Consider the following 27,832-nt stretch of genomic DNA (forward strand, 5'->3'; position numbering starts at 1 on the left):
ATATACATTGATATACAGGTGTTTCCAAGATTGCCACTAACATTAGTGGCAGCTGCCTGTCTCTGTACACAGGGTAGATTTTGTTGTGAAAATACACATGGACAATGGCAATCCTTGTTTTTTCCCTGGCAGAAACATCACAGCAGAGCTCATTTGTCAACACTGCGCACATTTGTGAATGGGCAGAACCCACCTGTAGCTGGCTGTAAAAAGTTAATCAATAATTGGTTGCTAGGGGTTACAGCCCAAGTACAAAGCTGTACATAATTGTTAAATTAGCCCCAGTATGTGACACTGTGGTAAGGATGCTGGTCTCTATGCAGAATACACCACACATCAATAAAGCCACTAGCAATGGAGTACAGGGGATACTGTAATCGGTGGCCCCATGGCAGAAATGAAAAAGCACAATTTGCTGCAAATGGGTGGAGCTAGTACTGGAGTAGGCAGGGCTTCGGTGGATCACAGGTGGAATGTGGAAATAATTGGGTAGTGGCTGAGTCAGATTATGGGTGTGGCATTACTTTTTGGTAACGTACTGTATACCACCCAAGGAGTCCAGGTGATCAGTGGGCTAATAACAGGCCCATAAACTATATGGCTGTGGTGTGGCTCTACTAGTAAAGCATAGTCCAAAAATCAATGTAGATACCAAAAAATTCTTATTCCATTAAGTCAAAATCATTCACAGTAGCCTAATCCCAAACAGACCCCCAGTCCAAGGGCCAATGAATTTAAATGTAGTCAGACAAAAAGCAAAAGCGGGAAAGACTTACTGTTAGTTGAAGAAGGAGCCCAGATCATATATAAAAATAGAAAATCTTTATCAGGATATATTCAAGCCTGACGCATTTCGTGCCAAGGATGGGCACTTACTCATAGACTAATGATCTCCCCACCACAGAATCCTTTTAAAGGGGGGGATAATGATCATTTACAATTTGCATACATGACATCATACAATTGTGATAGCCAATCAGTGTATAACTTAGTACAAGCATGTGAACCAAACAGTGACCTATCAAAACGGATTCTGTGGTAGGAAGACTGTTAGCCTATGAGTAGGTGCCCATCCTTGGCATGAAACGCGTCAGGCTTGAATATTTCCTAATAAAGATTTTCTATATTTATATATCATCTGGCTCCTATCCCACTTTTTTTGTCTGAGTAATAACAGGCCTCCCTTGGAGGAAGGCCCTGCTAGCTTAGTAGTATGTGATAACTGAAGACAGCCCTGCCCATGGATGTCTCGTATCTGTATGAAAATATCAGGCTGAGGTTGAGAAGTGACTTTGGAACCCATGTTGACCTGCCCCCATTAAAAACATTAGAGTTGGAGTCATATATAGGTGGGTTCTCCTTTAGCTTAGTCATAGGGAGACGAGAAGCTAAAAGTGGGAAAGCCTATTGTTACTAGGACCCTGTACTTAGGGTATTGTCCTGTGGGTTTGAGGTCTAACTGCAAACCACTAGTAGTAAGCTCTCTTCCAGCAAAGATTGCAGCACCCACAATACCTTTTATGCAGAAAACAGTGCCACAAGGCATTGTAGAAATTGGAATGGTGGCTCGTCGATAGCAAACTACTGCTACATTGCCTCTGCAGTTATGCAAACAATGAAGACAATAGCAAATGACAGACAGATACTGCTTTTAATTACATTTACAAATTATTTTAAAATCATTCTAAAACTTGTCTTAATTGTATATTGGATTATAAGTATGCTCCACTTGCAAAGACACAATTTTGAAGTAGGTGAGTAGTAAAAAGATACTGGTTTATAGTGAGGCTTCACAATAAAAAATAGAGATATTTTCATTACAAGGGACTCTGAAATCAATTTAACACCCTCACCCACAGGTTCCCCCTCACTAGTGCTAGAGGGGTGGTATTGGAGGGGGAGGCAGTATGAAGATCAAATATTGCCATTCTGAAATCACCTTGTTTAACATAGCATGTTTTTATTGATAGAGCTAGAACAATAGCTAGGTAGATGATGGATATATGTTTAATATGTGCCCTCTAATTTACCAATGAGGTTAATCAGGTCAATGAATACAGAACAAGTGTGCAGATCACAGTGAATTCTCTTCACCTAACTAGTATTTGCTGTTGCTGTTTTGTGACCCAGGGTCACGCTCAGCTATATGTGTCTTATGAAACAGCAAGAGCAGGATGCATCATAATCGCCCGATATCAGGTGACGAGAATATCAATCAGCAAAAGCTGAATAGAATCCTAGCTGGCAAGTGGAACCTGAAACTGCAATGAATGGGGCTTCAGCATTAGCTCTGCAGGAATGCAGCCATCATTAAGCCTGAACCAGTGAAAGACTGGAAACTTTAGATGCTGCAGTCTCTAGCTGTTTTACAGCCACTACCAGCAACTCTCTACTGTCTGTCAGTCTGAACAGATCATAAGTGTAATAAAAATGCAGCATGCATTAATACATAATGTCACGTTCATATACAGGTATGGGATCCGTTATCCAGAAAGCCTTAATTCCGAAAGCTCTGAGCCTTCCATGGACTCCATTTCAATTAATTTAAAATTTTAAAAATGATTTCCTTTTTTCTCTGCAATGATAAAACATTAACTTGTACTTGATCCCAAGTAAGATATAATTAAACCTTATTGGAAGTAAAACAATCATGTTGGGTTTAATTCATGTGTAAATGATTTTTTAGTAGACTTAAAGGGCATGTAAAGGCAAAAAAATAAAATCCCATTTTTACTTTCTTTAATGAAAAAGAAACCTATCTCCAATATACTTTAATTAAAAAATGTGTACTGTTTTTATAAGAAACCTGACTGTATGCAGTGAAATTCTCCCTTCATTTACTGCTCTGGATAGGAATTGTCAGACGGTCCCTAACTGCTGGGCAGGGAAACAATCATATTTATGAACAGCAGGGGGAGCCCCCGCCTTACTTCCTAGCCATGCAGAACTCAAGCAGCTTTGTTTATGACAATCCCAAAGCAGCCAGGAGCCCACACTGAGCATGTGCACAGTCTTAGTCTTGCAAAGATGTTTAACAAAGTTACAAGATGGTGACCCCCTGTAGCCAACTTTGAAAGCATAAATTATTTGTTTGATTAGGCTTGTGGTGCAGTAAGTTCATGTTTATATGTAGTTTACACAATACAGCATTTCTAGCCTCATTCTATTTTAGACTTTACTTGCTCTTTAAAGGAAAACTATACCCCCAAAATGAATACTTAAGCAACAGATAGTTTATATCAAATTGAATGACATATTAAAAATCTTACCAAACTGGAATATATATTTACATAAATATTGCCCTTTTACATCTCTTGCCTTGAACCACCATTTCGTGACTCTATCTGTGCTGCCTCAGAGATCACCTGACCAGAAATACTACAACACTAACTGTAACAGGAAGAAGTGAGGAAGCAAAAGACACAACTCTGTCTGTTAATTGGCTCATGTGACCTTACCTGTGGTTTGTATGTGTGCACAGTGAATCGTACGATCTCAGGGGGTGGCCCTTATTTTTTAAAATGGCAATTTTCTATTTATGATTACCCAATGGCACATACTACTAAAAAAGTATATTATTATGATAATGGTTCATTTACATGAAGCAGGGTTCTACACATGACCTGTTTTACTCAGTATCTTTTAATAGAGACCTACATTGTTTGGGGGGTATAGTTTTCCTTTAAGGCATGGAGACCAAGTTACGGAAAGTTCCCTTATCCGGAAAAACCCCAGGTCCCAAGCATTTTGGTTAATAGGTCCCATACCTGTGTTAAAAATGCACAGGCTGCTCTGCTCACTAGCTGCAGATATGTGGCTCTTCTTTACTTCCTTTAACCAGATAGAAATTTCAGTCAGGCACAATAACCCTTGAATGGTACCATGACTTGTCAGGGTCAGGCAGTTTGGTTGGAACTGGCCAAATTGCCTGACCAAATCTGGACATATACTGTATGGACAGCAACACTGAAACCAATTTTCTTTTCCTTGCACTTTTTGTATAGATATCTATATACCCCTTTAAATGAGGAGGTGGGGTTTAAAAGAACTCTTGAAAATCTTTTCAATCTAATTAGTTAGCTAAAAATGTAATCTGTAAAGGCTGAAGAGCTGCAAAGGAAGTAGTAGCTGATACTAAAGGGCTGATTATTAAATTCTGATGCTAATTGCACTGGTTTCTGTGCTGTCATGTAGTAATTATCTGTATTAATTACTAATCAGCCTTATATTGTGACATTTCTATTCTATGTACTGTATACTGTACTGGGTCTCTAAACTCAGTGTAATCTGTAAAGGCTGGAGTGAGGAGCTGTCTAAGAGGTTTGAGAGCTGCAAAGGAAGAAGTAGTGTTTGGCTAAGATGTTAGACATCTGTTCACTCCAGGCTTTAAAGATTACATTTTCAGCTATATTTAAATATAAATATATATTTCGTACAGCCTCTCTATTTGCCCAGAGTGCTCTTCTACGCACTTTTGCAATTAACATGTTTTTTTTTGTTTCAAAGCAATTAAAGGAGAACTAAACCCTAAAAATTAATATGGCTATATATTTTATATAATGAACTTACCACACCAGCTTAAAGTTTCAGCTTGTCAATAGCAGCAATGATCCAGGACTTCAAACTTGTCACAGGGGGTCACCATCTTGGAAAGTGTCTGCAACACTCACATGCTTAGTGGGCTCTGAGCAGCTGTTAAGAAGCTAAGCTTAGGGGTCGTCACTAATTATCAAGCAGAAAATGAGGTTGAACTGTAATATTAGCTGATGCTACAAGGCTGATTATTAAATTATGATGCTAATTGCACTGGTTTCTGTGCTGCCATGTAGTAATTATCTATATTAATTATTAATCAGCCTTTTATTGTGACATTTGTATTCTATGTGTACTGTATATTGTGAGTGGGTCCCTAAGCTCAGTAAGTGACAGCAGCACAGAACATGTGCAGTGAATAAGCAGAAAAAAGAAGATGGGGAACTACTGGGGCATTTTTTGAGACACAGATCTACAGCTGGGGTTGCCTTGGACTGGTAAAGAAGCCCAAAACATAAGAGCGGATCCACTTCACAGTGGGCAAAGTGTAAAAAAAATGACCAATAGTAAATGAGCCCATTTATATTTAAAGCAGATGAGCAACATACAGAAAATATGGACTAGAATATTGTCTGAATAAACAAAGAAATGCAAATATAAAATGTGTTATTACTTTATTTTGAAGATTAAATATATATACAAAAGTCCTACATACAATGAAATATAACTGTTCATGTAAGAATTGAACATTTTAGCCAATAATTAAGATTCATTGTTATTATTATTCAATTACCAAGAACATTTAGGCATATAGTTTTATGGCAGACTCACAAATAAAAGTAACAAAACACGCATAACTAATGAAATTGTTATTACTTCAGTACAGGGAAAAGCAAACATGCTGGGACACCTGTCAAACTACAAGTGGGCCAAGACAGCCGTGGGAAATTGCCTTCAGTTTGAAATATTTTCATTCTAATCATGCTTCTTTGCCCAAAGGCATGCAATTGCAATTATATCGGACAGAGCGTTGCAAGGATAAAAATGAGGTATGCCACAGGTTTCACATGAGATCCCATAATTAAACCCATGGGTCCAACAAGATCATCCCAAAAGATGCTTATTGCCAGCATAAGATAAATGTGGCTAAAAATAATATATCACGGTTAAAAAGAAAAAGAAGGATTGAGTGTAGGATAAGAAAAAAAATGGTTATTTTATCATATTATTCAGTGCAGAAATTGTTCATCATTCACACCAGTCCCTGCCCCCAGTGGAAGCTTACAATTTATCCAGTCACATTCAAGCAACAAACACAAGAAAACTCTTTCATCAGGAGTCATCTAACCCACCTGTATTAGTGATGCACATACTGGAATGTGGGAGAAAACCCAAGGTACCTTGGTTGCAAATCAAATCATGGCAGGAAACCTTAACCCCTGAGCAACCATATAGGGTAAATATGATGGGACAAAAGAACAGAGAGAAAACTGAAAAAAAAGCAAAAAAAATGGAGAAAGAGTAAATATTTTGTTGAGTGGCCCATATATTAGGGTCTTTATTTCCAATTGTTGGTGCAAAATCTCATACAAGAATGAACAAATTTAAATTCTGTAAGGAAAGCAATTAGCTTAGTTTAAACGCCATTGCACTATTAGTGTGAATGAGGTACAGGTATAGGATTTGTTATCCAGAAACCCGTTATCCAGAAAGCTCCAAATTACAGAAAGGCTGTCTCCCATAGACGCCATTTTATCTAAATAGTCCAAATTTTTAAAAATGATTTCCTTTTTCTCCGTAATAATAAAACAGTACCTTGCACTTGATCCAAACAAAGATATAATTAATCCATGATGGAAGCAAAACATTGGGTTTATTTAATGTTTACATGATTTTCTAGTAGACTTAAGGTATGAAGATCCAAATTATGGAAAGATCCATTATCCAGAAAACCCCAGATCTCGAGCATTCTGGATAACAGGTCCCATACCTGTACAAAGGGACATTGGTAGTGTAAAGTGCACGGTTACAATTGTGCATTGCACATCCTAAAAAGCATGCAATTGAGGGGTGAGTAAAGGTGGCGATACACGATAAGATCCGTAAGGTTGCCAAATGAGCGGATCTTAATCTGATATGCCCACCGAAGGCAGGGCATTATCAGGTTAATCCAATTGTTCGGCCCTAGGGCCAAATGATCAGATTACTAGCAAATGTGGTCCTTGATCTGCAAGAAAAATCAAAACTGCCAGATCGATATCTGCTTTTTGGCCTGATATTGATCTGGGAGACCCCTCAGACCGCCCCATGCACGGACAGATAAACTGCCGAATTGGGCTAAAGGACCGATATCAGCAGCTTTAATTTGCCCGTGTATGGCTACCTTAAACTGCCTGCATGATGCCCAAAATATGCTTAGCGCAACTTGTGCATCTTCAAGGATAAGTAAACCTTAAAAATAAGTGAATGTAAATAGATGAGGGTACTATTTTAAGCACATTCATTATTTATGTATTTTTTAATTCCAAGATAGTAAAGGATACATGTACCATACTATTAATTAATTTTGTTACAAAAGATTTGAGAACATCAGAGAAGCCTTTTTCTTTCTCCTGACAACTTCCTTGACTATTTGGTGGTCAAACTGGTCGGAAAATGACCAGCAGGTGGCGCTGTTGTAACAAAATTCATTCATGTTAACAGTACATGTATCTCTTAATATCTTGGAATTTAAAAAAAAAAAATAATGAATGTACATTGCAAACGTACTAAGAATAGCACCCTCATCAGTTTTACATTCACTTATTTTTAAGGTTTACTTATCCTTTCAGCAAGAGCACATTTTAAACCTCAGTTGCTGCAAAGTTTTACCATGAGACACGTAACATTTTCACAATTGCACTGGAACTTTGGTCATAAATTCTGCATTGGGAAAAAAAAACATTGTGACCTATGCTTGTTTTTGCATTCTGCTCAGAACATCAAATGATATATTCCGCAGATTTTTACATCAAGATCATACATCATACATTCACAAGCAGCCCCTGCCCCAGTTGATCTTACAGTCTACATTCACACACACACTAGCTTAATTATATTAGGAGCTAATTAACATACCTATATGTTTTTGGATTTAAATGTGTGCATACCAAAAGTCAGAAGTGAAGGATAGTGAGATAATTTATGACTTGCTGTGATCTAAATCTCATTTACCAGGTAGCTAACCAGTGACCCGAGTGACTGTTGAGCAGTCAGGGAAGCTATAGTTCTACATTTGTAGGTCAGTCTTTTTATTCTTCTCTAGTCTAGAGGACCCTTACTTTCTGGCACTGGAGGGTACTGTTGCCAATAATCATACCTGTTTCAGTTCTTAATCTGAAGGTGATAGATGACTGCATTAACCCCGCCAGTGATTATCCATGGCCTTTTAGTGGGTACATGACATGGACAGATAAGAAAGTACTCAGCTGCCATTTCTTTCATCACTTTTTCTGATGCTTACAGCATGCTATGAATATTCCACATAATTGCAGGCTCCATCTAATCACTTATATTGCTATATTATTGAGAAAAGAACCAACATGAGGTCTACTTATTATATCGCTGATAGCTACAAATCACTGGGTAATGGCACACATTACTTTAAAGCCTTAAAAATTACACCAAAATGCCAGTACTTGTCTCAGATTATTTACCACTGCAAATGAGCAACAAAAACCCCACTGAGGTCTGACTTTGTGGGTAATAGCTATACATATCTGCATTATTACCATTTGAGAATGGTAACTTTACTATTTGAGTAAATAATCTGCAATGAACTGCATTTCCAAGAATTCTAGTACAGGTATGAGATCCGTTATCCGGAAACCCGTTATCCAGAAAGCTCCGAATTACGGAAAGGCTGTCTCCCATAGACTCCATTTTAACCAAAAACTCCACATTTTTAAAAATGATTTCCTTTTTCTGTGTAATAATAAAACAGTACCTTGTACTTGATCCAAACTAAGATATAATTAATCCTTATTGAACGCAAACCCAGCCTATTGGGTTTATTTAATGTTTATATGATTTTCTAGTAGACTCAAGGTATGAAGATCAAAATTACGGAAAGATCTGTTATCCAGAAAACCCGAGGTCCCAAGCATTCTGGATAACAGGTCCCATACCTGTAACACAAAGAGCCGGAACTGCCTTATTCAAACTTCACAGCCTGTAATAGTTTTATGACTGTGTAATTTCAGAGCCTGGCTTTGCTTGGTGCATTTGTGCATTTATATACACACAGAAAATAACATATATACATAAAGGAGACTTGTCATTTAGTCATCACTGTCACTTCCTGATTCACTTAACTGAAGGTCATTTCCTGAAGTAGAAAGAAACAGGTATAGAAATCCAGTTAATACATTTGAATATGTATTTTAGCAAATAAAAACGATCATCTACATGCTATAAATGTGAATGCCTGTTATTGGAACATATGTGTAGCTTGTAAACTCTCTTTCTTTCTGCTTTTCCTAATTCATGGCATTTAAGTGAAAGGCTATTTATAGTACTGCTAACTATACACAACATTTCCTGCATTTGTGCTCAGAAGTTTCCCGCCTGCTCCCCAAAATAAAATCTGTTTCCAATTCTTCCAGTTGCAGGCCACTGTGCGACCCAGAAGGCTACCATCATGTTCACTGGTTGCAATAGCTCCAGGGTTCCCATTGCAAATTGCAAGAAAATGTGGGATGACAACAGCTGCACCAAATGCCATTATGCAAAAGTGCAAGGGTTTTAGATGGAAGTGACTTTGTATGACCGTGGTACTCTGTGTGAAGGGAATTGTGCTGAACACTTGTAAATAAGCACTATCGTATTAATATTAAGGCAAGATATTACACAGAAAAGATTGTATGCTTCTATCTTGAGCTGGTTTGTACACCTTAATAATGATCTTATTACAAAATGGCATATCTGTAATATCAGTATAGGATTACCAGAATTTTTATTACCATACCATAAGTCTACAAAAAAAAATACTTGTTTAAAATAGATTCAGGCATAAAATGCCATAATTCCGAAATTTCTGTGTTGTTAATTGTGATTTGGTAAAGAATGAGTCACAGCTATGCCAGATTTGCTTGTTTGGCTAGGTTACCAATGCAATGGGCCAAATCAGGATGATTTCATAGTTTAGTCCTAGGGCCAACAACTGAATCATAATGGGGGCTTACAGAGACCTCTGTAGGACCCCATACAAGGGCCAATAAGCTGCTGACATGGTACGGTGCACCTGGATTTGCATCTTTGGCGCCCTTATTTTATTTTTGATGCTTAACAGTAATGGTAACATATCTATCAGTGTCTGCTTCTTCCTAGGTATCACCTAGTTGGTGGGGCAAAGCATTTTTATGTTGGAGAAAGCATTAACTCTGACATTTATATGTCTTGCTTCTTTTCTTGTATAGCTAAGTTATTATAATTGATCATCTATTTTATGTGTCATACTTCTAGTGTGGATGCCTAGTAGCTATAATTAACGATTAAACATTTGCCTTGATTACTTCTCCAGTGTTATATATACCAGCAACCCTCTCAAAAAGCACTTTATGTGTAGCTTCTCAGCACTTTCTCCACTAGAAAGGAAGCATACATTTGGGACTGCTTAAAATGAGTAAAATGTCCATGGTCAATGATTCAATTACACCACAGAACCTTTATGAGAGAAAGATACATCTGTATGCTTGAAAGGTTATTCTGAGAATGTTTTCCTGGAAACACAGCAATATACAGTACAACATGCACTGAACTAAGCAAGCAATACTTACTGAGTGTGTTCATTAGCTGATTTGTTCCTTGTGACCTACTGCTGCCATTAGAAACAGGTATCCTGCTGTTATATTGTTGAGGTGGCAGCTGTTGAGGTGGCAGCTGTTGAGATGGGGATTCCTGTGTTTCTTCTTCTCCACCACTGCTAGAGCTGTCATCGTCACTCCCAGAGGAGCTCCCGGATTCAGAACTGCTGCCGCTGGTGCTGCTCATTTGCTCTATAATTTCAACCTCTGCCCTCAGTTCTGTGGAGAGATGCATAGGTTCATAAGAGTGACACACACCCAAACCTTCCTATCATGCATTAAACAATGTATGCAAAGTTCACCAAAATAGACGCAACTGTGCATATGTTTCATCGTATGTTGTGTCTATTGACAAAGGGCATTTTGACTAAGTGAACCCTGGAGCTACAACAGTTATGTGGGGACACACTGTATATACCAAAGGGTGATTAATCAAACAATGTATCAAACTTATTTATGGGATTAGGGAAGATTTAGGCAAATCATGGTGTGGCCAAAATGCCTAAACTTTTGTGAATGTTAACAGGTATGTGTACAGAGGCCAATCAAAACTGACAAGACTAATGGTTTCACTCACCTCTTTTAATGTCATCAAGCTGTGGTTCAGGAGAAGGATGGTCTTTTAATGGAGATGTTTTAGTCCCAGCAGCTACTTTGGAAGGTGCTTTGAACTGAGGTGTGGGTTGAGAAGCGCGGGCTGACTGCTGTTCTATACGTGCTTGGATCTTACTGCTGCCCTCAGCTCTGAAAGGAAGAAAGCATTTGTGCCCATTTTGCTACTAGTAAGGATAAAATACATTTCCTATTTCCATTTGGTCTTGACTGGTGGAGAGTCAGGCCTGCTTTCCACTGCTACTCCCTGGAGGGTCAATTAGGGATGCACCGAATCCAGGATTCGGTTCGCGATTCTGCCGAATCCTTCTGCCTGGCCGAACCGAATCCTAATTTGCGTATGCAAATTAGGGGCAGGGAGGGAAATCACCTGACTTTTTGTAACAAAACAAGGAAGTAGAAAATGTTTTCCCCTTCCCATACCTAATTTGCATATGCAAATTAGGATTCGGTTCGGTATTCGGCCGAATCTTTCGTGAAGGATTCGGGGGTTCGGCCGAATCCAAAATATTGGATTCGGTGCATCCCTAGATTAAACCTATTAATACTGTCAGGCCACACTTGCGGTATTCATTTACTTTGGTCCTACATGAGCTGAATAGCTCACAGCTGACTTCAACAGTATTGAAAAAGAGGTGCCATTTCTTTAGATAGATACGGTAGATATAACATTTTGTGGTCTCTCTTGCAGGCTACACTGCCAGAGATGAAAATAATAGTGCCTCAGGGAAATTCCAGAGAGTGCCTCCAATTAGCTATACCTGGTTTTCTTTACTTGAATGCTGCTGCTCAGTTTTTCCAGCACATACTCCCCTGTGTCATGGTTAATGATCAGCACACAGTCCTTTTGGTAAGGCCGTTTGTTTCCTTTAAATACCGTCATGGGAGGTGTTGAACCCTGATTGTACAGGAGACAAAAAAACCTTAATTAGATATTTTTCTGTAACATAAATTTCGTTTTATTTGGTTCAGGCATATAACAGTATGTTGTATAACTAGTAACCATATAAAGACCAAATACAGAGGAAGGGTTTAGCAGAATTGGTTTACTTTGGGGTTATGATGAAAGCGTATTTTGAGGTGTGAAATGTTGCTATAAGAGTAGTGGGGGATCAGATTATTAAAAGAAAAAGTATTACAGTAAGTAGCAGTGGAAGGGTGTCAAAGGAAGTATCATTATGAACACTGAAGAATTATGGGCAAGGTAGAGTAAAGGAGGTCAGAAGAAGAATCCAGAAAGAATTTTAGTAAAGGAGCATGTAAGATAAAGGTCTTAGTGTTATTGATCTTGTTTTTATTCTGTGTACTTAGGGGAAGTGTCCTCTGCTGTGAATTCTGTTCTCATCTATATTGTCATGTTTCATCTTAGAAATTACATTTAAAAATTATACATTTGTATTTTATATATATGTATGTTACCCTCCCATTTAGACTGTAAGCCCTACGGTGTAGGGTCCTCCAGCCTTTTGTTTCCTTGACACTGAGCACTGTAATTATATTTTATATTTATGTGAATTGTATTTCTAATAATGCACTTATTGTTACTTTTTATTCCAATGACCCCTTGTTTGTTACTACTAATTTATTGTTTTGCTGTACAGTGCTTTGCCCTCAAGGAGTGCTTTACAAATAAAAATATACATACATATATTTCATTGCATTTACATCACAAACTATACGAGGTAAAAGCCATAAAGCTGCAGGACTTACAGGAATGTGCGGCAAGGTAATTGTTACTTCATCTCCTTTGCCAACTTGAAGTTCCCCCTCGCAAGAAGTGTCAATGGATGCTGGCTTGAAATCATCTAAAAAGAACAATGGTTTTAAGAAATATAAACAATTAATAAATAAGTGTTCACCTTTGCAACCAGTAATTTTCTGATTTCTGTGAAAACACTGAATGTATTGAATATAAACAATAAACTGAATGTACCACTAGAGTCTAATTCTGGATAGTGACTGTGTTCTTTTACAAAAAGCTTTAGAACAGTTGTGTCTCTATAATACAGAAAAAACTATTTTCTTGAATGAAGGGATCGACTTTTTAGATTTTTTTCTGGCCTAGACATTAAAGGGGTTGTTCACCTTTGAACTAACTTTTATAGTATGATGTAGATATTCATATTTTATGAGTATTTGCAACTGGTTTTAATTTTTTATGTTTTTTTTTAAATTATTTAGCTTTTTGTTCAGCAGTTCATCAGTTTGGAATTGAATCTATGGTTTCTATGGTCCAGTTTACCTTAGCAACAGGACAGTTGTTTGAATGAGAGATTGGAAAATGAATAGGAGAGAGTTTGAATAGTAAGAGAAGTAATAAAAAGTTACAATAAATTTGTAGCCACACAGAGCAATAGTTTTGCGGCTGCTGCGGTCATTTGACAGTTGGAAAGAGGCAGAAGAAAAACACAAATTATTCAAAAATTCAAAAAAAAGAGCAATTGAAAAGTTGCTAAGAATAGGACAATCTATAAGATATGAAACAAAGTAGAACAACCTCTGTAAGTTTGAGGGCGTTGTTTATTGTGCACACAGAACACACATTATTGTGATTGTATCTAACAAACAGTAGTAGACACATCTCTCTCTCTCTGTCAAGTAACAAACACAGGGAAAGGGCACACAGGCTTTTCTTTGTGGGCTTTTGTTGTACACCATTCAATAATTACAGAGAATGATTTTACAAGCTTTCAGGACAACTCCATTTGTCAAGTGCAATACAGCAAAAATATGTATTCCAACAGGTTGCCCCAAAACCTTGTGCTATCACTTGAGTAATAGCCCCCATGGAATAGCCTTCGTGCCCTTCCCACGTGTGTGCTACTGGCATTGTAAACATATGATGATATCTGTCTATAGCAATAACAAGATGAATCTGGTTTGCACGTTAACAAAGATCTGTATTTGCCTCTTTTTTAACAATGTCTTAAAGAATTCTTGTTTGTTTTGGTACTTGCATCTAAATCATATACTGTATCAGCATTCTAATCTTCACTTGTATTTAGTTATCACACTATGGCGAAAACATTTTTTACAAAAAAACAAAAAACCTGAATTTATGTTTTGTATAAAAAAATAATATATCTCATAACGCTGTACACTGAATAAGCACATGACATGATCAGGGTGAATGAACTGGCCACGTGAGATCATCTACAATACAAGCTCAAGATTCTTCAAATAAGAAAGGGAATTCCAACCATGTAAATGGGTCTGTTTTGTTAAATGGGTATGACATTTAGAGGCGTGGTTAAAATAGGTGTGCCCAGAATATATTTGAATCCCCTCATATACCTGCCTACAGCAGGTCTTAAGTGCAGGGATCAGGGTTGCCAGTTTTCCAGCTAAGTTGGGCTACTTATTTAAAGCCCAGGCCGGTTTTGAAAGTACAAACTAGCCAATGTATGGATTTGGGCGACTTTTTGGGCCTTTGGCTGGTTTATACTTTGGAAACCAGTCAAATTTTTTCTTGCCCTAAAGTGCCAAGCCTGCGTTTATCAATGCATGTTGGGTAATGTAGTTTTTGTTTAACAATGTGCCAACTTTCATGTAAGTTTAATGTAAGACTACAATACCCAGCATGCAATGGGACTGACTTGTGTAGAAGTCGGGAGTTACCTGATTTTGGGCTCTGTACCCCCAGACTCCTGTCACTCTTAAGCATTCTCGCATTTTCCAGCGACTTTCCTTAATTTCAGACAATTTTGGGGCAATAATCAGCTGGCCACCAAAATGTCTAGAGGTTGACCTTTTTACCAATATTTATTGAAACGTATATTGTTTATGTATTAGGGCCTTATGGCCTTTCTCTGTAGTGAAAATTTGAAAAAAAGGCATGTTTTCACATATTAATTTATTTTTTAGACTTTTCTTTTCACTGCACATATTGTGCTATTTTTGAAGTGCCTCTTGTCTAGTTTTATAACTGACTTTGGCTGGTTTTAAAAATTAGACTTGGCAACCTTTGGCAGGGATAGTACCAGAGTGCTAGTAGGGTTGCCACCTGGCCGGTAAAAATTATGGTTGATCCCAATGTTATTAATAGGGAAAAAAGAAAAATATATAGGAAGGCCGGTATTTTTTTTCAGAAAAGGTGGCAACCCTAAGTGCTAGTCAGTGAAATAACTAGATGTTACTGGGTTCCACAGCAGAATAATTTGAGGGTCCCCCAAACTCTCCAGAGGTTGCCCTGTTTTACCAATATATATTAAAATGACTGATTAATTAGGGTTTCATAGGACCACTATCCTCTACTCTATCCTCTGTAGTTACACCCCTGGTGCTAGTTATCATTCTGGACTGGATTATTATCACAATCATAAGGCTGGTTAACTGTAGTAGTAGTAGTAGTAGCACTGTACTCTGTACCCTGCGACGGATTTAAAAATTCCTCTTCTGTTGTGGCTCAGCACACTGGTGGTTAAAAGGCAGGAAGCAATGAAATTTGGGAAAAGCTCTAATCTTTAGCGCCTATCCACAGCTATGAAGCCACAAATAAGCCCCGCCCCGTACTGGTGTAGTCGTGTGACGTCATTGTACTCACAGCGCACTGTGTGAAAAGAAGAACGCGGCCTCTTTTCGAAACTCTCGCCGAGGCGAAGGACGTGTTCCTCTCTGTCCAGCGGCGGAGGGGGTGGAGTCCCGTTCATTCTTGAAACCCGAGCTACTAAAAACAATCTAAATTAATATGGTAATATCGTAGACAATGATATAAGTAACGCTGGAATAGCCGCCCACAGGTATCTCAGCGCAGGCGCATCACACTAACCCGCAATGGGATTATATCACACGCAAACGTGGGGAGTAGAATCACCGTTCTGTAACCTGTGCGCAGGCGCATTGATGCACGGAGATTTCTGTCAAATCATAGAGGTTATGGATAGATTGTCGCTTGCAGGCGAGTGACCAGTGCACTATTAAATTAGCTCCGATGCACAAACCAAGTTGGGGCTGGGGAAAATGGTTCCGTGTACCAATTACACGCAGCCTGGGTGAGAAGGTGGAAAATGTATTTATACGTACACATACATACAGATATAAACTGTTTTTCAGAAAAAAACAAAGTTGTCTTATTATGTCTGAAATTGTGTTTATTTCTACGTTTGTAACAATATATGTCTCTATAGAAATAAAATGCAACAATGTTTCATAAGAACACAAATGATTTTGAAAGTCCTGTACTCCAAAATGTATATTTAAAAGGATGTCTGCTTTATATATTGAAAAGATCCACTAAAAAGTTAATTTTTCAAAGGACCGAACCGAAAACAAGCACTTTGCACCTTTTATCATATCCCCCCCCCATTCTCATTGATTTCTGTAAATAACTGAAGTACTTATTCGAATCTTTCACCAGTTGTTTATGCCTTATAGAGTGTTTTGTTTTTCAAAGGAATATATCAATACAAAAGATTAATATACAGAACTATATCTGCCGCATTCTCATGGGTGCAAACTCAAAACATATTAAAATGATAGTAACATATTTCTATAATTCATAGCCATAACAACGCTGCAATAATGCATCATTTGTGAGGCCTCTGGTCACCTTAAAGAGGTTGTTCACCTTGGAGTCAACATTTAGTATGATGTAGATGTAGTGATATTCTAAGACAATTTGCAATTGGTTTTCAATTATTATTATTGTTTACGTTATCTAGCTTTTTATTCAGCAGCTCTACAGTTTGCAATTTCAGCAGTCTTGTTGCTAGGATCCAAATTACCTGAGCAACCATGCATTGATTTAAATGAGAGACTGGAATATGAATAGGAGATGACCTGAATAAAAAGATTAGTAATAAAGAGTAGCAATAACAGCACACTTGTAGCTTTACAGAGCATTTGTTTTTAGATGGGGTCAGTGATCCCATTTAAAAGTTGGAACAAGTCAGTAGAAAAAGGCAAGTGAGTAAAAAAAACTAAATAAATAAGACCAATTGAAAAGTTGCTTAGAATTGGACTTTCTATAACATACTAAAAGTTAATTTAAAGGTGAACCACACCTTTAACTACAGTGTGTGTCTTTGCACCATTACTGATGTGCTGAAGACTTCCTGGCAAGCCCCATGCAATCACACAACTTACACCACCATCACTAGAATTTACTAGGGATGAACCGAACCCAGGATTCGGTTCCGGATTCGGCCAGGATTCGGTCTTTTTCAGCAGGATTTGGATTCGTCCAAATCCTTCTGCCCGGCCGAACTGAATCCTAATTTGCATATGCAGATTAAGGCCAGGGAGGGAAATTGTGTGACTTTTTGTCACAAAACAAAGAAGTAAAAAATAGGGACACGGAACGCATAGGATCTCAGCACACCCACTGTTTGAATCACACTGTATCTAGAAATAAGCCGCATTGATATTACAACTGGCGTCTTTGGCGTGAATTGGTCTGCGCTCCGAATGCGAGTTATTTGCTTTTACTATCCCTAGAATTTACACCAATGATTTATGACTTCTACAAGTGGCGTATTCCATAGCATGTGCTGTTAATAACGCCATTTGGGAGTTGCCATAGGTACAACATACCTACATAAGGGAGCTCTTCTCAAGGCATGTCTAAAGAAGAACACAGTTTTTGAATTAAATGGCATAATGCTCGCAACTCAAGCCTGTAGATGTGCATAAAGAAAGCACTTTTGCTCATTGAAATTGTTAATAACATAACATACAGATACTATATAATAATTGGTTAATAGGTATCCTAGGGAATGGGTGTATATGGCAAAATTACAGCAATCTTTTGCTAAACAACTACATCCTCATCATTTTTGTGATTATATATATACTACAATCTATAGAAATATATATAGCAAATAGCTGAAAGTCAAACTGAGTTCATTATAATTTGAGAAATGAGCAGTTCCTAAAGGCATGCATTGTTGTATATTGTAACTATAGCCTAAGCATAGCAAACACAACTTGCAGAGAGATAATGCAAATGACACACTAATGATTTATTTATATAAAATAGTAATTATTAGCAATCTTGTATACTTGTATAGCACTACTGAATGTGATGGGGTTTAAAGTACATGATAATAATATGATTCATAATAATAGTTACCTTACACTTAAAGGGGTTGTTCACCTTTGAGTTAACTTTTAATATTATGTAGCGAGTGATATTCTGAGACAATTTACAAATGTTTTTATTTTTCTATTATTTGTTTTTTTTGAGTTATTTAGCTTTTTATTCAGCAGCTTTCCAGTTTGCAATTTCAGCATTCTGGTTGCTAGAGCTCACATTACACTAGCAACAATGCAATGATTGTAATGAGAGACTGGAGTATGAATAGGACAGGGCCTGAATAAAAAGTTGCGTAATAAAAATAGCAATAAAAATATATTTGTAGTCTTAAAGAGCATTTGTTTTTGATGGGCTCGTTGATCCCCATTTGAAAGCTGAAAAGAGTCAAAAGAAGAAAGCAAATAATTAAAAAAATTATAAAAAAAAATAAAATAATTAAGACCAATAGAAAAATTGCTTAGAACTGTTCGTTCTATAACATTTTAAAAGTTAACTTAAAGGTGAACCACACAGTCAGTACATCTTGCACATTTAATAGAGCTTTTAGTCAAAGGCCCATTAACACACCTTTCATGAAATATAATATTGTAGAATTTTATATAATTACACAACTATATCATGTTCTTATTATATTTTAAAGTAAACTATCATATTTAAATTGTTAAATGAAACTGCTTGGTAAATATTTTCCCTTAACTTTATTGATAGGTTCTGTGTGTTGTCACTAGATGGCATCAACATTGCATTACAATTTGCATGTTTTTTTTTTTTTAATACACTGATCTCTGCAGTAGTTGTTTACTACTTTTTACTAAATATTTTACTAACAAATAAGCAAGCAGTGCCCAGTAGGGATCCTCTGGACATATGTTTTAAATACTGTATATTTCTCATTCATTAACAAATGTAGAGTTGGAGTGAATCACACATAAAATTTTGTTTCTCCATTGCAGAATTTTAGTATGGCCTATAAAACAGAAGACACACATGAAAGGAGTGAAAATGAATCCTTTGAATTGTGGTCTGAACAATTCTTACAGAGAAAGGAACATGAACTGAGACGTCTCACCTCTGAAGAGGCTGAGAAACTGCAAAATGATAGAGATCTTGTTTCAGAGTTCAAACAACTGAAATTGGAAAGAGAGGCACAGAAAAACTGGGACCTGTTTTACAAGAGGAACAGTACTAATTTCTTCAAGGACCGGCACTGGACAACAAGGGAATTTGAAGAACTCAAAGCCTGCAGGAAGGTACGAATTTTATATTATTTTATTATACTAACCAATAGATGTTTGCTATGATTTTGTTGCTGATTGAAATAGTGCTATTCCCATGTGTGAGAGATACTGCATTAAAATGCATTTTGCAGCAAGTATTGCATCATTTTCAGGAAAATTTGACCACAGGAGGGCACTGATTAGTTCATTTGATATGTTTATCTCATCAGCAAAACAGTGGCTGCCCCATTAATACAAATAAACACATAAACGCAGAGAGCTACAGCTCTCTGTGCAGAATAGGTTATAGCAGTATATTTTACCAAGCATGTAGACAAATAATGAGAGTTTAAAGCCAAATGATATAGTGAATAAAGTACCCCCTCTTGTAAAATATAAGGATATTACAAGTTACCGAGGAGTTTCATGACCATATAAAAACACGAGGCCGAAGGCCGAGTGTTTTTATACAGGTCATGGAACTCTGAGGTAACTTCTAATATCCTCATATTTTGCAACTAACTTCTAATATCCTCATATTTTGCAACTGGGGGTACTTTATTTATTATAATACACAAGTTTCAGTGAGTCATATGACAAAAATGACATCAGAACTCACCGTTTATAACTGATGACATCAGAACTCACCGTTTATAAGGATATAATTTACAAGATATTCATGGCTTTTGTGTATTATAAAACAATACATTTTACATTTCATGATATCAAATGACTCATGGCTTTGTTTTAGGGGGAATCCATTTTGTTCAGGCTAAGATGTTTTTACGGTAGGAGAGAGTTCAGGGTGGGCATATCTTGTTTAGGTTTTTATCTGAGAGCACTATCATTTCTCCATTTTTCTGGGTCTCACTTTTAGCCGAAAATGCAGAAACTTTAGTTTCACTTTACTGTCCTCTGTCAGAAGATTGTAGACTTCATTGTTATTATTATATTATACCAAATATTATTATATGAGCTTCAAACAATAATTAATTGGACCGTAGAGTCCAACTTTTCTTTTCCCAAGTACTATTACTGCTATCTAAAGCCACCACATTCCCAATGCAGACTACTTCATATAAAGGAACAGTTCAGTATAAAAATAAAAACTGGGTAAATAGGCTGTGCAAAATAAAAATGTTACTTATATAGTTAGTTAGCCAAAAATGTAATGTATAAAGACTGGAGTGACTGAATGTCTAACATAACAGAACACTACTTCCTCCTTTTCAGCTCTCTAATTCCGAGTTAGTCAACGACTTTAAGGGGGCCACATGGGACATGACAAACCAAAGGATTACTAGCTAGGAAGCTTGACTACCCCATTGGCCATCCAAGCCTGTCACTGCCAACATGAATGATGATACGGTTCAAGCGTGGGTCTAAGTCTATAACTAAGCCTTTGTCATTGTGGCTTTTTATTTTTATTTATTATAGAAACTATAAACATTCCTTAAACCTAAAGATTAAACAAAAGTCAAAAATGAAAACAATAAGGTTTTATCTAGTATATGTAAATCTAAAAACAACTGGACTTGCTGAGTAAACATTGAAGACATTTCACTACTCATCCGAGCAGCTTCTCCAGTTCAACTGACTGGTGTGGGAAGTTCTCGGCATATAAACTAAACTCTTCCAATTATCCAATTACAATGGCACACTGTAACTCTTGAAAGAGGTGACATCTGAAAATTCACAGAGGTGTTGATTCTGTGTAGTTACTGTGATAGGATTATCCAATGTGTCTGCAACTCCTAGAAACAGATGTTACTTATGAGAGTTGCATGAATGGATGTGTGAAGTGTTCTGAAACCACGGGGTACAGATGTTAGAACAGAATTGTATGTAGCAGACAGGTAGTGTCAAAGGCCCCCGCCTCTGTTCAGGGATGGTTTCTCCACCTTGACATGAATTGCCTCTTTCAAGCAAACTGGGTGTCATTAGAACTCTGAATGTGTGGCAACTGATACAGAGGCCAAAGACAGAAAACAGAATTGCTTCTGCCCAGGGCCGGATTTACATGGTGGGCGCCCCTAGGCCCACTCCCGTTCGTCACCCCTGTCGCCTCCAGGGTGACAGGAGCAATGGGGATTGGCGCACAGGAAATTAAAAAAATTATTGTCTCTCCAGCGCATCCCCAGTGTTTTTGAACAAATGTGGGTGTGGTTGGGCAGCATGCCGCCCCCTAAAATCCTGCCGCCCTAGGCCCGGGCCTAGGTGGCCTTTCCACAAATCCGGGCCTGCTTTTAAATCTGATTTGATTATTTTCAGTGCTTGTATACTCCAGATTAAAATCATGTATGAATATCAGGTTGCATAATTGTTAATATGGACTTCACACTAGTGAAACAGCTACACACTGGGTTTTATTTTTATAGCAGAGAAGCACTTTATTAGGACTATTATCTGTGAAATAGGACATTGCATATTGTATTTTTTTATTAAGGAGTCAGAGTTAGTAAATTTTTGGCAACTCTGACTCCAGATACCCAAAATTGCTTCCAACTCCATGACTGACTCCACAGCTCCGATGTAAATAATGTAAGACTGAGATGTACTTTTAGTGGCCTGACTAACCACAAAGGCATCATTTTACAGTTTGTCCAACCTACTTATGCAAAAGACGGATCCTCTTTGGAAATGGCAGACTTGGTCTCCAAATGCAATTTTAGAGAAGTAGGAGATAGCATGAAGTCATTAAGTAACTTGAAATAGAGACTGTGGAAGAGATCAGGAACAGAATATTTTCAATTTGATGGATCTGACTTTTTAAATGACTTTAGTTGGGTTTTGTAGTAGTGTCACAAGACTGTGTAATACTCCTGCTTTTAATGCATTTCCTGTTTTTTCAGTTTGAGCAGCAGAGACTGACCATCTTGGAAGCAGGATGTGGTGTTGGTAACTGTTTATTTCCACTTCTAGAAGAGGATCCCAGCCTGTTTGTCTATGCTTGTGATTTTTCTCCTCGTGCTGTGGACTTTGTCAAGGTAATAAAGTTTTTTATACACACCTCTTTTCAGTTCTCATAAGTTTTGGTAGGATGTACGGTAAGGGGCATCTGTAACTTATTAGCGTAGCTGATCATACTTTACAGTGTAACTGTGACTGCTCTATAGGTTCCCCCACTGGAAATCAATAATGGATGATTTCCATTTTCATTTTAACTGTTATAGTAACATAGAATTCAGAACAGAGTTTTTAAGCAGTTGTGTACTTTAATCTACAGCAAAACCCATCTTACAATGCTGAGACATGCAAAGCTTTTCAGTGTGATCTGACCATGGATGACCTGACAGACAATATCCCTGCAAACAGCGTTGATGTTACTACTTTAATCTTTGTGCTTTCTGCAGTCCATCCTGACAGAATGCATCTTGTCCTACAGAACATTCATAAGGTATGTACGAAAGAGGAATTTCACCCTAATAATGAAAGTGAGAACATTTTACCACTAGAAAGATAATGTAATTACTTTAAATCTGTAAACATAATTTCAGTTGAAAGTTTTAGTATTAAACCAGGGATCCCCAACCTTTTGAACCCGTGAGCAACATTCAGAAGTGAAAGGTGTTGGGGAGCAACACTTGCATGAAAAATGTTCCTAAGGTGCCAAATAAGTGCTGTGATTGGCCATTTGGTAGCCCCTATGTGGATTGTCAACCAACATTGAGGCTCTGTTTAGCAGTGCACCTGGTTTATCTGCAGCCAAAACGTGCCTCCAAGCCTGTAATTCAAAAATAAGCTCCTGCTTTGAGGCCACTGAGAGCAACATCCAAGGGGTTGGAGAGCAACATGTTGCTCACGAGCTACTGGTTGGGGATCCCTGTATTAAACCATCTAACCAAAACTCTGCTACTCTTTCATATATTATTTGTTGTTTCCCTTGCAGGTGCTAAAGCCAGGAGCATGTGTTTTATTTAGGGATTATGGACTGTATGATCATGCAATGTTACGCTTTAAATCCGGAAGTAAATTGGGTGAAAACTTCTATGTCAGACAAGATGGGACAAGATCTTACTTCTTTACTAAAGGTCAATCATAATTAATAATTTAACTTTTTAAATGCCAGCAGAATTCCACATTCAATTTGCAATCGTTTTAGAACATTCTGTGCTCTCTCATTTTAGGGGCATTTCCTGGGGGATTTTTAGTTTACATAGGATAACTATACATTGGTTTTATTTATTTATTTTTGGAAGAACCTGAGCTTTCACCAGCTGAGAACTTCTGGAACAAGATTTGGAGCTATAAATATAATTTTTTTTAAAAATTGCTATTTTTCATGATATTGGGGTTTATTCCAGAAAAATATTAAATTTTGTGCACAAAAACTCAACTGATTTGGAAAGCCTAAAGTGTTTCGAACATGCCAATACCAGATATGTATAGTTTTATGGAGATTTTTGACTTTTATAGAAAAACTCCCAGCAGTAAATTGCCAAATTTCAAAGCACTGCAGCAGAATACATTATACTTTAGATTCCAAAGCTAAATAATCCTGGACAGTACTTTTGCCCCAGGAAATCATATATTTTTAAAAAGAACACATTCTGCTGAATCCAAAATAGGTAACCATGTCTTTCGACTCCAAATTTCCAAACATCAAAGCTGTTCTGAACTTTGCAGTTTCTATAAATATTTATGAAAAATCTCCTCAAAACTTTCATTCTCATATCACCCACATAGCATAACTTTCATTCTCATATCACCCACATAGCATTATGTACAAATAAAAAATATCCTAAATATGAAGCCAGGTGTCCACTAAACCGTTTGATGCCCATTGTCCATAGGGTTATCAATGTATTTGATGCTAAGAGACCCCAAATAGTCCAGGAAGTTACTTCAGCTACTGAGTAATCAACACATTTACTGCATTTTTGCAGGGTAAAAACACAAAATATGTTGACCTCCGCCAAAACCATATATTTTCAGAAAGTAAACATCCAGGCAAATCCAAATGGGTAACCATGTCTTTCTATTCGAAACTACAGAGTCGCAATGCTTTCCCAAAATTATAGGTTTTGATGCAATACCTGAAAATCGCCTCACCTTCCAATTTTCTAGCATCTTATCTTCCACATAGCATTAGGTACCAAGAGAAAACATCCTAAAAATGAATGTCAGGGGTCCACTGAACAGTTTGATGCCCATTGTGCATAGGATTACCAAAGTATCAGACATTTAGGGGCAGATGTATGAAGGGTCGAATATCGAGGGTTAATTAACCCTCGATATTCGACTAGGAACTAAAATCGTTCGACTTCGAATATCGAAGTCGAACGATTTAGCGCAAATCCTGCGATCGAACGATCGAAGGATTATTCCTTCGATCGAACGATTAAATCCTTCGAATCGAACGATTCAAAGGATTTTAATCCAACGATCGAAGGAATATCCTTCGATCAAAAAATCTCAGGCAAGCCTATGGGGACCTTCCCCATAGGCTAACATTGACTTCGGTAGCTTTTAGCTGCCGAAGTAGGGGGTCGAAGTTTTTCTTAAAGAGACAGTACTTCGACTATCGAATGGTTGAATAGTCGAACGATTTTTAGTTCGAATCGTTCGAGTCGAAGTAGTAGTCGAAGTTCGAAGTGGCCCATTCGATGGTCGAAGTAGCCCAAAAAACACTTCGAAATTCAAAGTTTTTTTAATTCGAATCCTTCACTCGAGCTTCATGAATCGGCCCCTTAGAGACCCCAAAATTTAGGTGAAGATTTATCAAGGGTCGAATTTCAAAGTGCAAAAAACGTAAAAATTCGACCATCGAATAGGCTAGTTCGATATTGAAGTAGAATTCGTAGGATTTTTAACATTGTAAGATCGTACTATGATCGTAGTACGACAGTACTTCGAATCTAACGATTCAAACGATTTAATCGTATGATCGTACAATTTCACTTCAACTTCTAAAAACTTAGCCAAATGTTGGCTATATGTTCCAGGAGGTCCCCATAGGCTAACATTGCAATTCGGCAGGTTTAAGGTGGCAAAGTGTCAAAGTTTTTTAAAGAGACAGTACTTCGACTATCGAATGGTCGAATAGTCAATGCTTTTTCACTTCGAATCGAAGTTGAATTTGGCCTATTCGATGGTCGAAGTACCCAAAAAATACTTCGAAATTCAAAGTTTTTCAATTCGAATATTCACTTCAAATTCACTTAGACCCTTATTAAATCTGCCTCTTAGTGTTCACAAATTGTCCTTTATCAGTTGGTCACTTGAAAAATCAACACATTTACAGCATTTTTTGCAGGGTAAAAACACAAAAAAGTATGTTTGCCCCCAAAACCATATATTTTTGGAAAGTACACAAATTCTGCCGAATCCAAAATGGGTAACCATGTCTTTATACTCTGAACTTCTGAGTCGAAATGCTTTCCCAAAATTGCATTTTTTATCGTGATAAAGGGCTTTTATCTTTTGCCTCTGGATACAGAGGCACCCAAATGAAAACAAAGCATGTAAATTTTCATAGCTGACCCTCTGGCTGCTGCAATATAAGCACCCAGTATGTGTATTATGTGCCATAAGACCCCCTTATGGAGACCCTATAAAACCATATATTTTCGGAAAGTACACAAAATGTGTAAATACATATGCCCGATATACATAGATTTACCCAACTATGTGGGGCACAGAGGCATCCAAATGCATATATAGCAGTCAAAATTTCCATGAGCTAAACAAGTAACAAAAAGAACAGTGTAAAATGAAATAAACTTTGTTTGCGCTTTATTTTTTTCACCTAGTGTCAGAATTACAGTTTGAATATTTTAGCTTGAACAAATAGGTTTTGCGTCCAGAAACAAGTGAACAACACCCACGCAAAGATAAAAATGCAATAAAATGGCTAAAAATGCACCAAAATCATCAAAAATTTTATATCACTGAAACAACATACAAAATGTATTGAGCAGTGCAATTAGTTAATATGCTATTCACAATGACAAACCGTTTTCTGAGGCAAATAAAAAGCAAGAACATTGTGTGTGGGCACGTATCTGTGGCTACACTTGGCGAATTGCGTTATGTGCATGTGTGAGTGCTGTGAATGTGTGTGACCTTGCAAAAAAGAAAAACTTACACTCGCACACCCTGGCCGTCCAAAATCAAACGAATCCCAGGTGCTCGATGATAGAGGAATTGGGCAACCTCAAAAACAGCGTAGACACAGAACACACCGGCACAACATGGGTAATACTAGCAGGTTTAACCTTGCTCGTTTATTGCGGATGCAACGTTTCGGGGCGTGACCCCATGCTTGAGAAAGGGGTCACGCCCCGAAACGTTGCATCCGCAATAAACGAGCAAGGTTAAACCTGCTAGTATTACCCATGTTGTGCAATGTGTGTGACCTCCCTGATCCCCCAAAAAGGTATATGTGTGGGACACTCACCTGCAGATCCATCCATGAGGGCTGGAGAGGGTGCAGGAACCAGGAGAGACTGTCTTCTGCATTGGATCCGTGGGGGGGATGGGGCGGCGTTGGAGGTCCAGGAAATGCGGCCAGCAGCAGGACATGTAAATTTCATGTGCCTGCTGTTGCCTTGTGGCCCCTGGGCGATCGCACCTCAGGGGCCACTTGTTTCTGCTCGTTGCCTAGTGGCTGGGGAACGAGTGGGGACGAAGCAATCGGCTTGAAAAGTTCCCCAACCCAGAAGTGCTGCAGATTGTAATATCTATGTTCTGTGGCCTTTAAGGTGTTAATCGTTTTAATTTGTGTATTAATCAATTAATAATTCAAACATTTTTCCAATACAGGATGGTGGTGGATGCAAATCAAAATGAGACATAATAAAGACCCTGCCTAAAATGAATAACTAGCCTACCAATTCTGTAATACACAAATATTGTTGTGTTTTTATACCAGCTGTGTGAATTTCAGTTTATTTTATTATGCAAGAATAGTTTTAGGAGGAAATCCCCTTTAACTGCAATTTCTCATAATACCTATTTTTTATGTGTCACACATTTCCTTTCAAATGGAAATGACAAAATCAGAAAGGGCAAGTTAAGTATATTTTAAGTGTAACAAAAATCTCAAACACAACCTTTTTATTCTTTCAGATAACCTGCGGTGCCTTTTTAAGAAGACCGGTTTTGAAGAAGTGTCAAACGAGTATGTATTTCGAGAGACCGTGAACAAAAAGGAAGGCCTCTGTGTTCCCCGGGTTTTTATTCAAAGCAAATTTTGTAAACCTCAAAAACAATGTTAAATGAATACCAGAATGGTTTTAGTATATATTTTTACCAATAAAATGTGTTTATTTTTATTCTTAATGCTTTTTATGAGGATATTTAACTGATAAAAATCTGTTTACTCCATGCATTACGTACATTTGTGTAAAGAAAAAAAGAGTCCCGATAATATAAGTTCAGTGATAATAAGATATTATTAGAAGTGATAATAAGCCTGAGACAATTAACATTATAATGATTAGAAAAGAGTATGAATGGTTTGGAAGATAATGTATACTCGAGAAGGAATGAGAGGGTATAGAAATATGAAGTAAAAAAAGATGTCCTGCACTGAGCCTTCAGCTAGGGGAGCAGAATCAACCATGTATGTTGACACAGGCAGTCAATGAGCA

At 37.5% G+C, this 27,832-nt stretch overlaps 2 protein-coding genes across 5 annotated transcripts; one reads left to right on the top strand and one right to left on the bottom strand.

Moving 5' to 3' along the window:
- Positions 1-8,583: 8,583 nt before the first annotated feature.
- Positions 8,584-15,801, bottom strand: eaf1.L (ELL associated factor 1 L homeolog). 2 transcript variants are annotated; one of them, XM_018266484.2, is made up of 6 exons: positions 15,532-15,645; positions 12,699-12,793; positions 11,750-11,886; positions 10,954-11,120; positions 10,350-10,595; positions 8,584-8,899 (listed from the first exon to the last, which is right to left on the bottom strand). In XM_018266484.2, exons 1-6 carry the CDS (start codon positions 15,635-15,637, stop codon positions 8,853-8,855), a joined length of 798 nt encoding a protein of 265 aa, XP_018121973.1. In that variant the 5' UTR covers positions 15,638-15,645; the 3' UTR covers positions 8,584-8,852.
- Positions 15,541-27,514, top strand: mettl6.L (methyltransferase like 6 L homeolog). Of its 3 annotated transcripts, none has more exons than XM_018267491.2 (6): positions 15,541-15,678; positions 18,975-19,271; positions 22,091-22,225; positions 22,465-22,635; positions 23,128-23,269; positions 27,309-27,514. In XM_018267491.2, the coding sequence occupies exons 1-6, from the start codon at positions 15,676-15,678 to the stop codon at positions 27,455-27,457; spliced, it is 897 nt and encodes a 298-aa protein (XP_018122980.1). In that variant the 5' UTR covers positions 15,541-15,675; the 3' UTR covers positions 27,458-27,514. The 3 variants fall into 3 exon arrangements, with proteins under 3 accessions (XP_018122980.1, XP_041421968.1, XP_018122981.1); XM_018267492.2 differs by having other exon boundaries at positions 15,588-15,727; XM_041566034.1 differs by lacking the exon at positions 23,128-23,269.
- Positions 27,515-27,832: the final 318 nt, after the last annotated feature.

The sequence above is a fragment of the Xenopus laevis genome, chromosome 6L, assembly GCF_017654675.1.
Source record: "Xenopus laevis strain J_2021 chromosome 6L, Xenopus_laevis_v10.1, whole genome shotgun sequence".
In the NCBI taxonomy this organism is placed as follows: Eukaryota; Metazoa; Chordata; class Amphibia; order Anura; family Pipidae; genus Xenopus; species Xenopus laevis.

What these genes read in the sequence shown, in the direction of transcription:
- mettl6.L (XM_018267491.2), top strand. An exon ending in AACTCAAAGCCTGCAGGAAG is followed by an intron (nt 19,272 to 22,090) that starts GTACGAATTTTA and finishes CTGTTTTTTCAG; the next exon opens with TTTGAGCAGCAGAGACTGAC. An exon ending in ATCTTACTTCTTTACTAAAG is followed by an intron (nt 23,270 to 27,308) that starts GTCAATCATAAT and finishes TTATTCTTTCAG; the next exon opens with ATAACCTGCGGTGCCTTTTT.
- eaf1.L (XM_018266484.2), bottom strand. Translation starts at nt 15,637, where the DNA reads ATGAACGGGACTCCACCCCCTCCGCCGCTGGACAGAGAGGAACACGTC. An exon ending in GCTTGATGACATTAAAAGAG is followed by an intron (nt 10,596 to 10,953) that starts GTGAGTGAAACC and finishes ATCTCTCCACAG; the next exon opens with AACTGAGGGCAGAGGTTGAA. An exon ending in TCAGCTAATGAACACACTCA is followed by an intron (nt 8,900 to 10,349) that starts GTAAGTATTGCT and finishes TTTCTACTTCAG; the next exon opens with GAAATGACCTTCAGTTAAGT.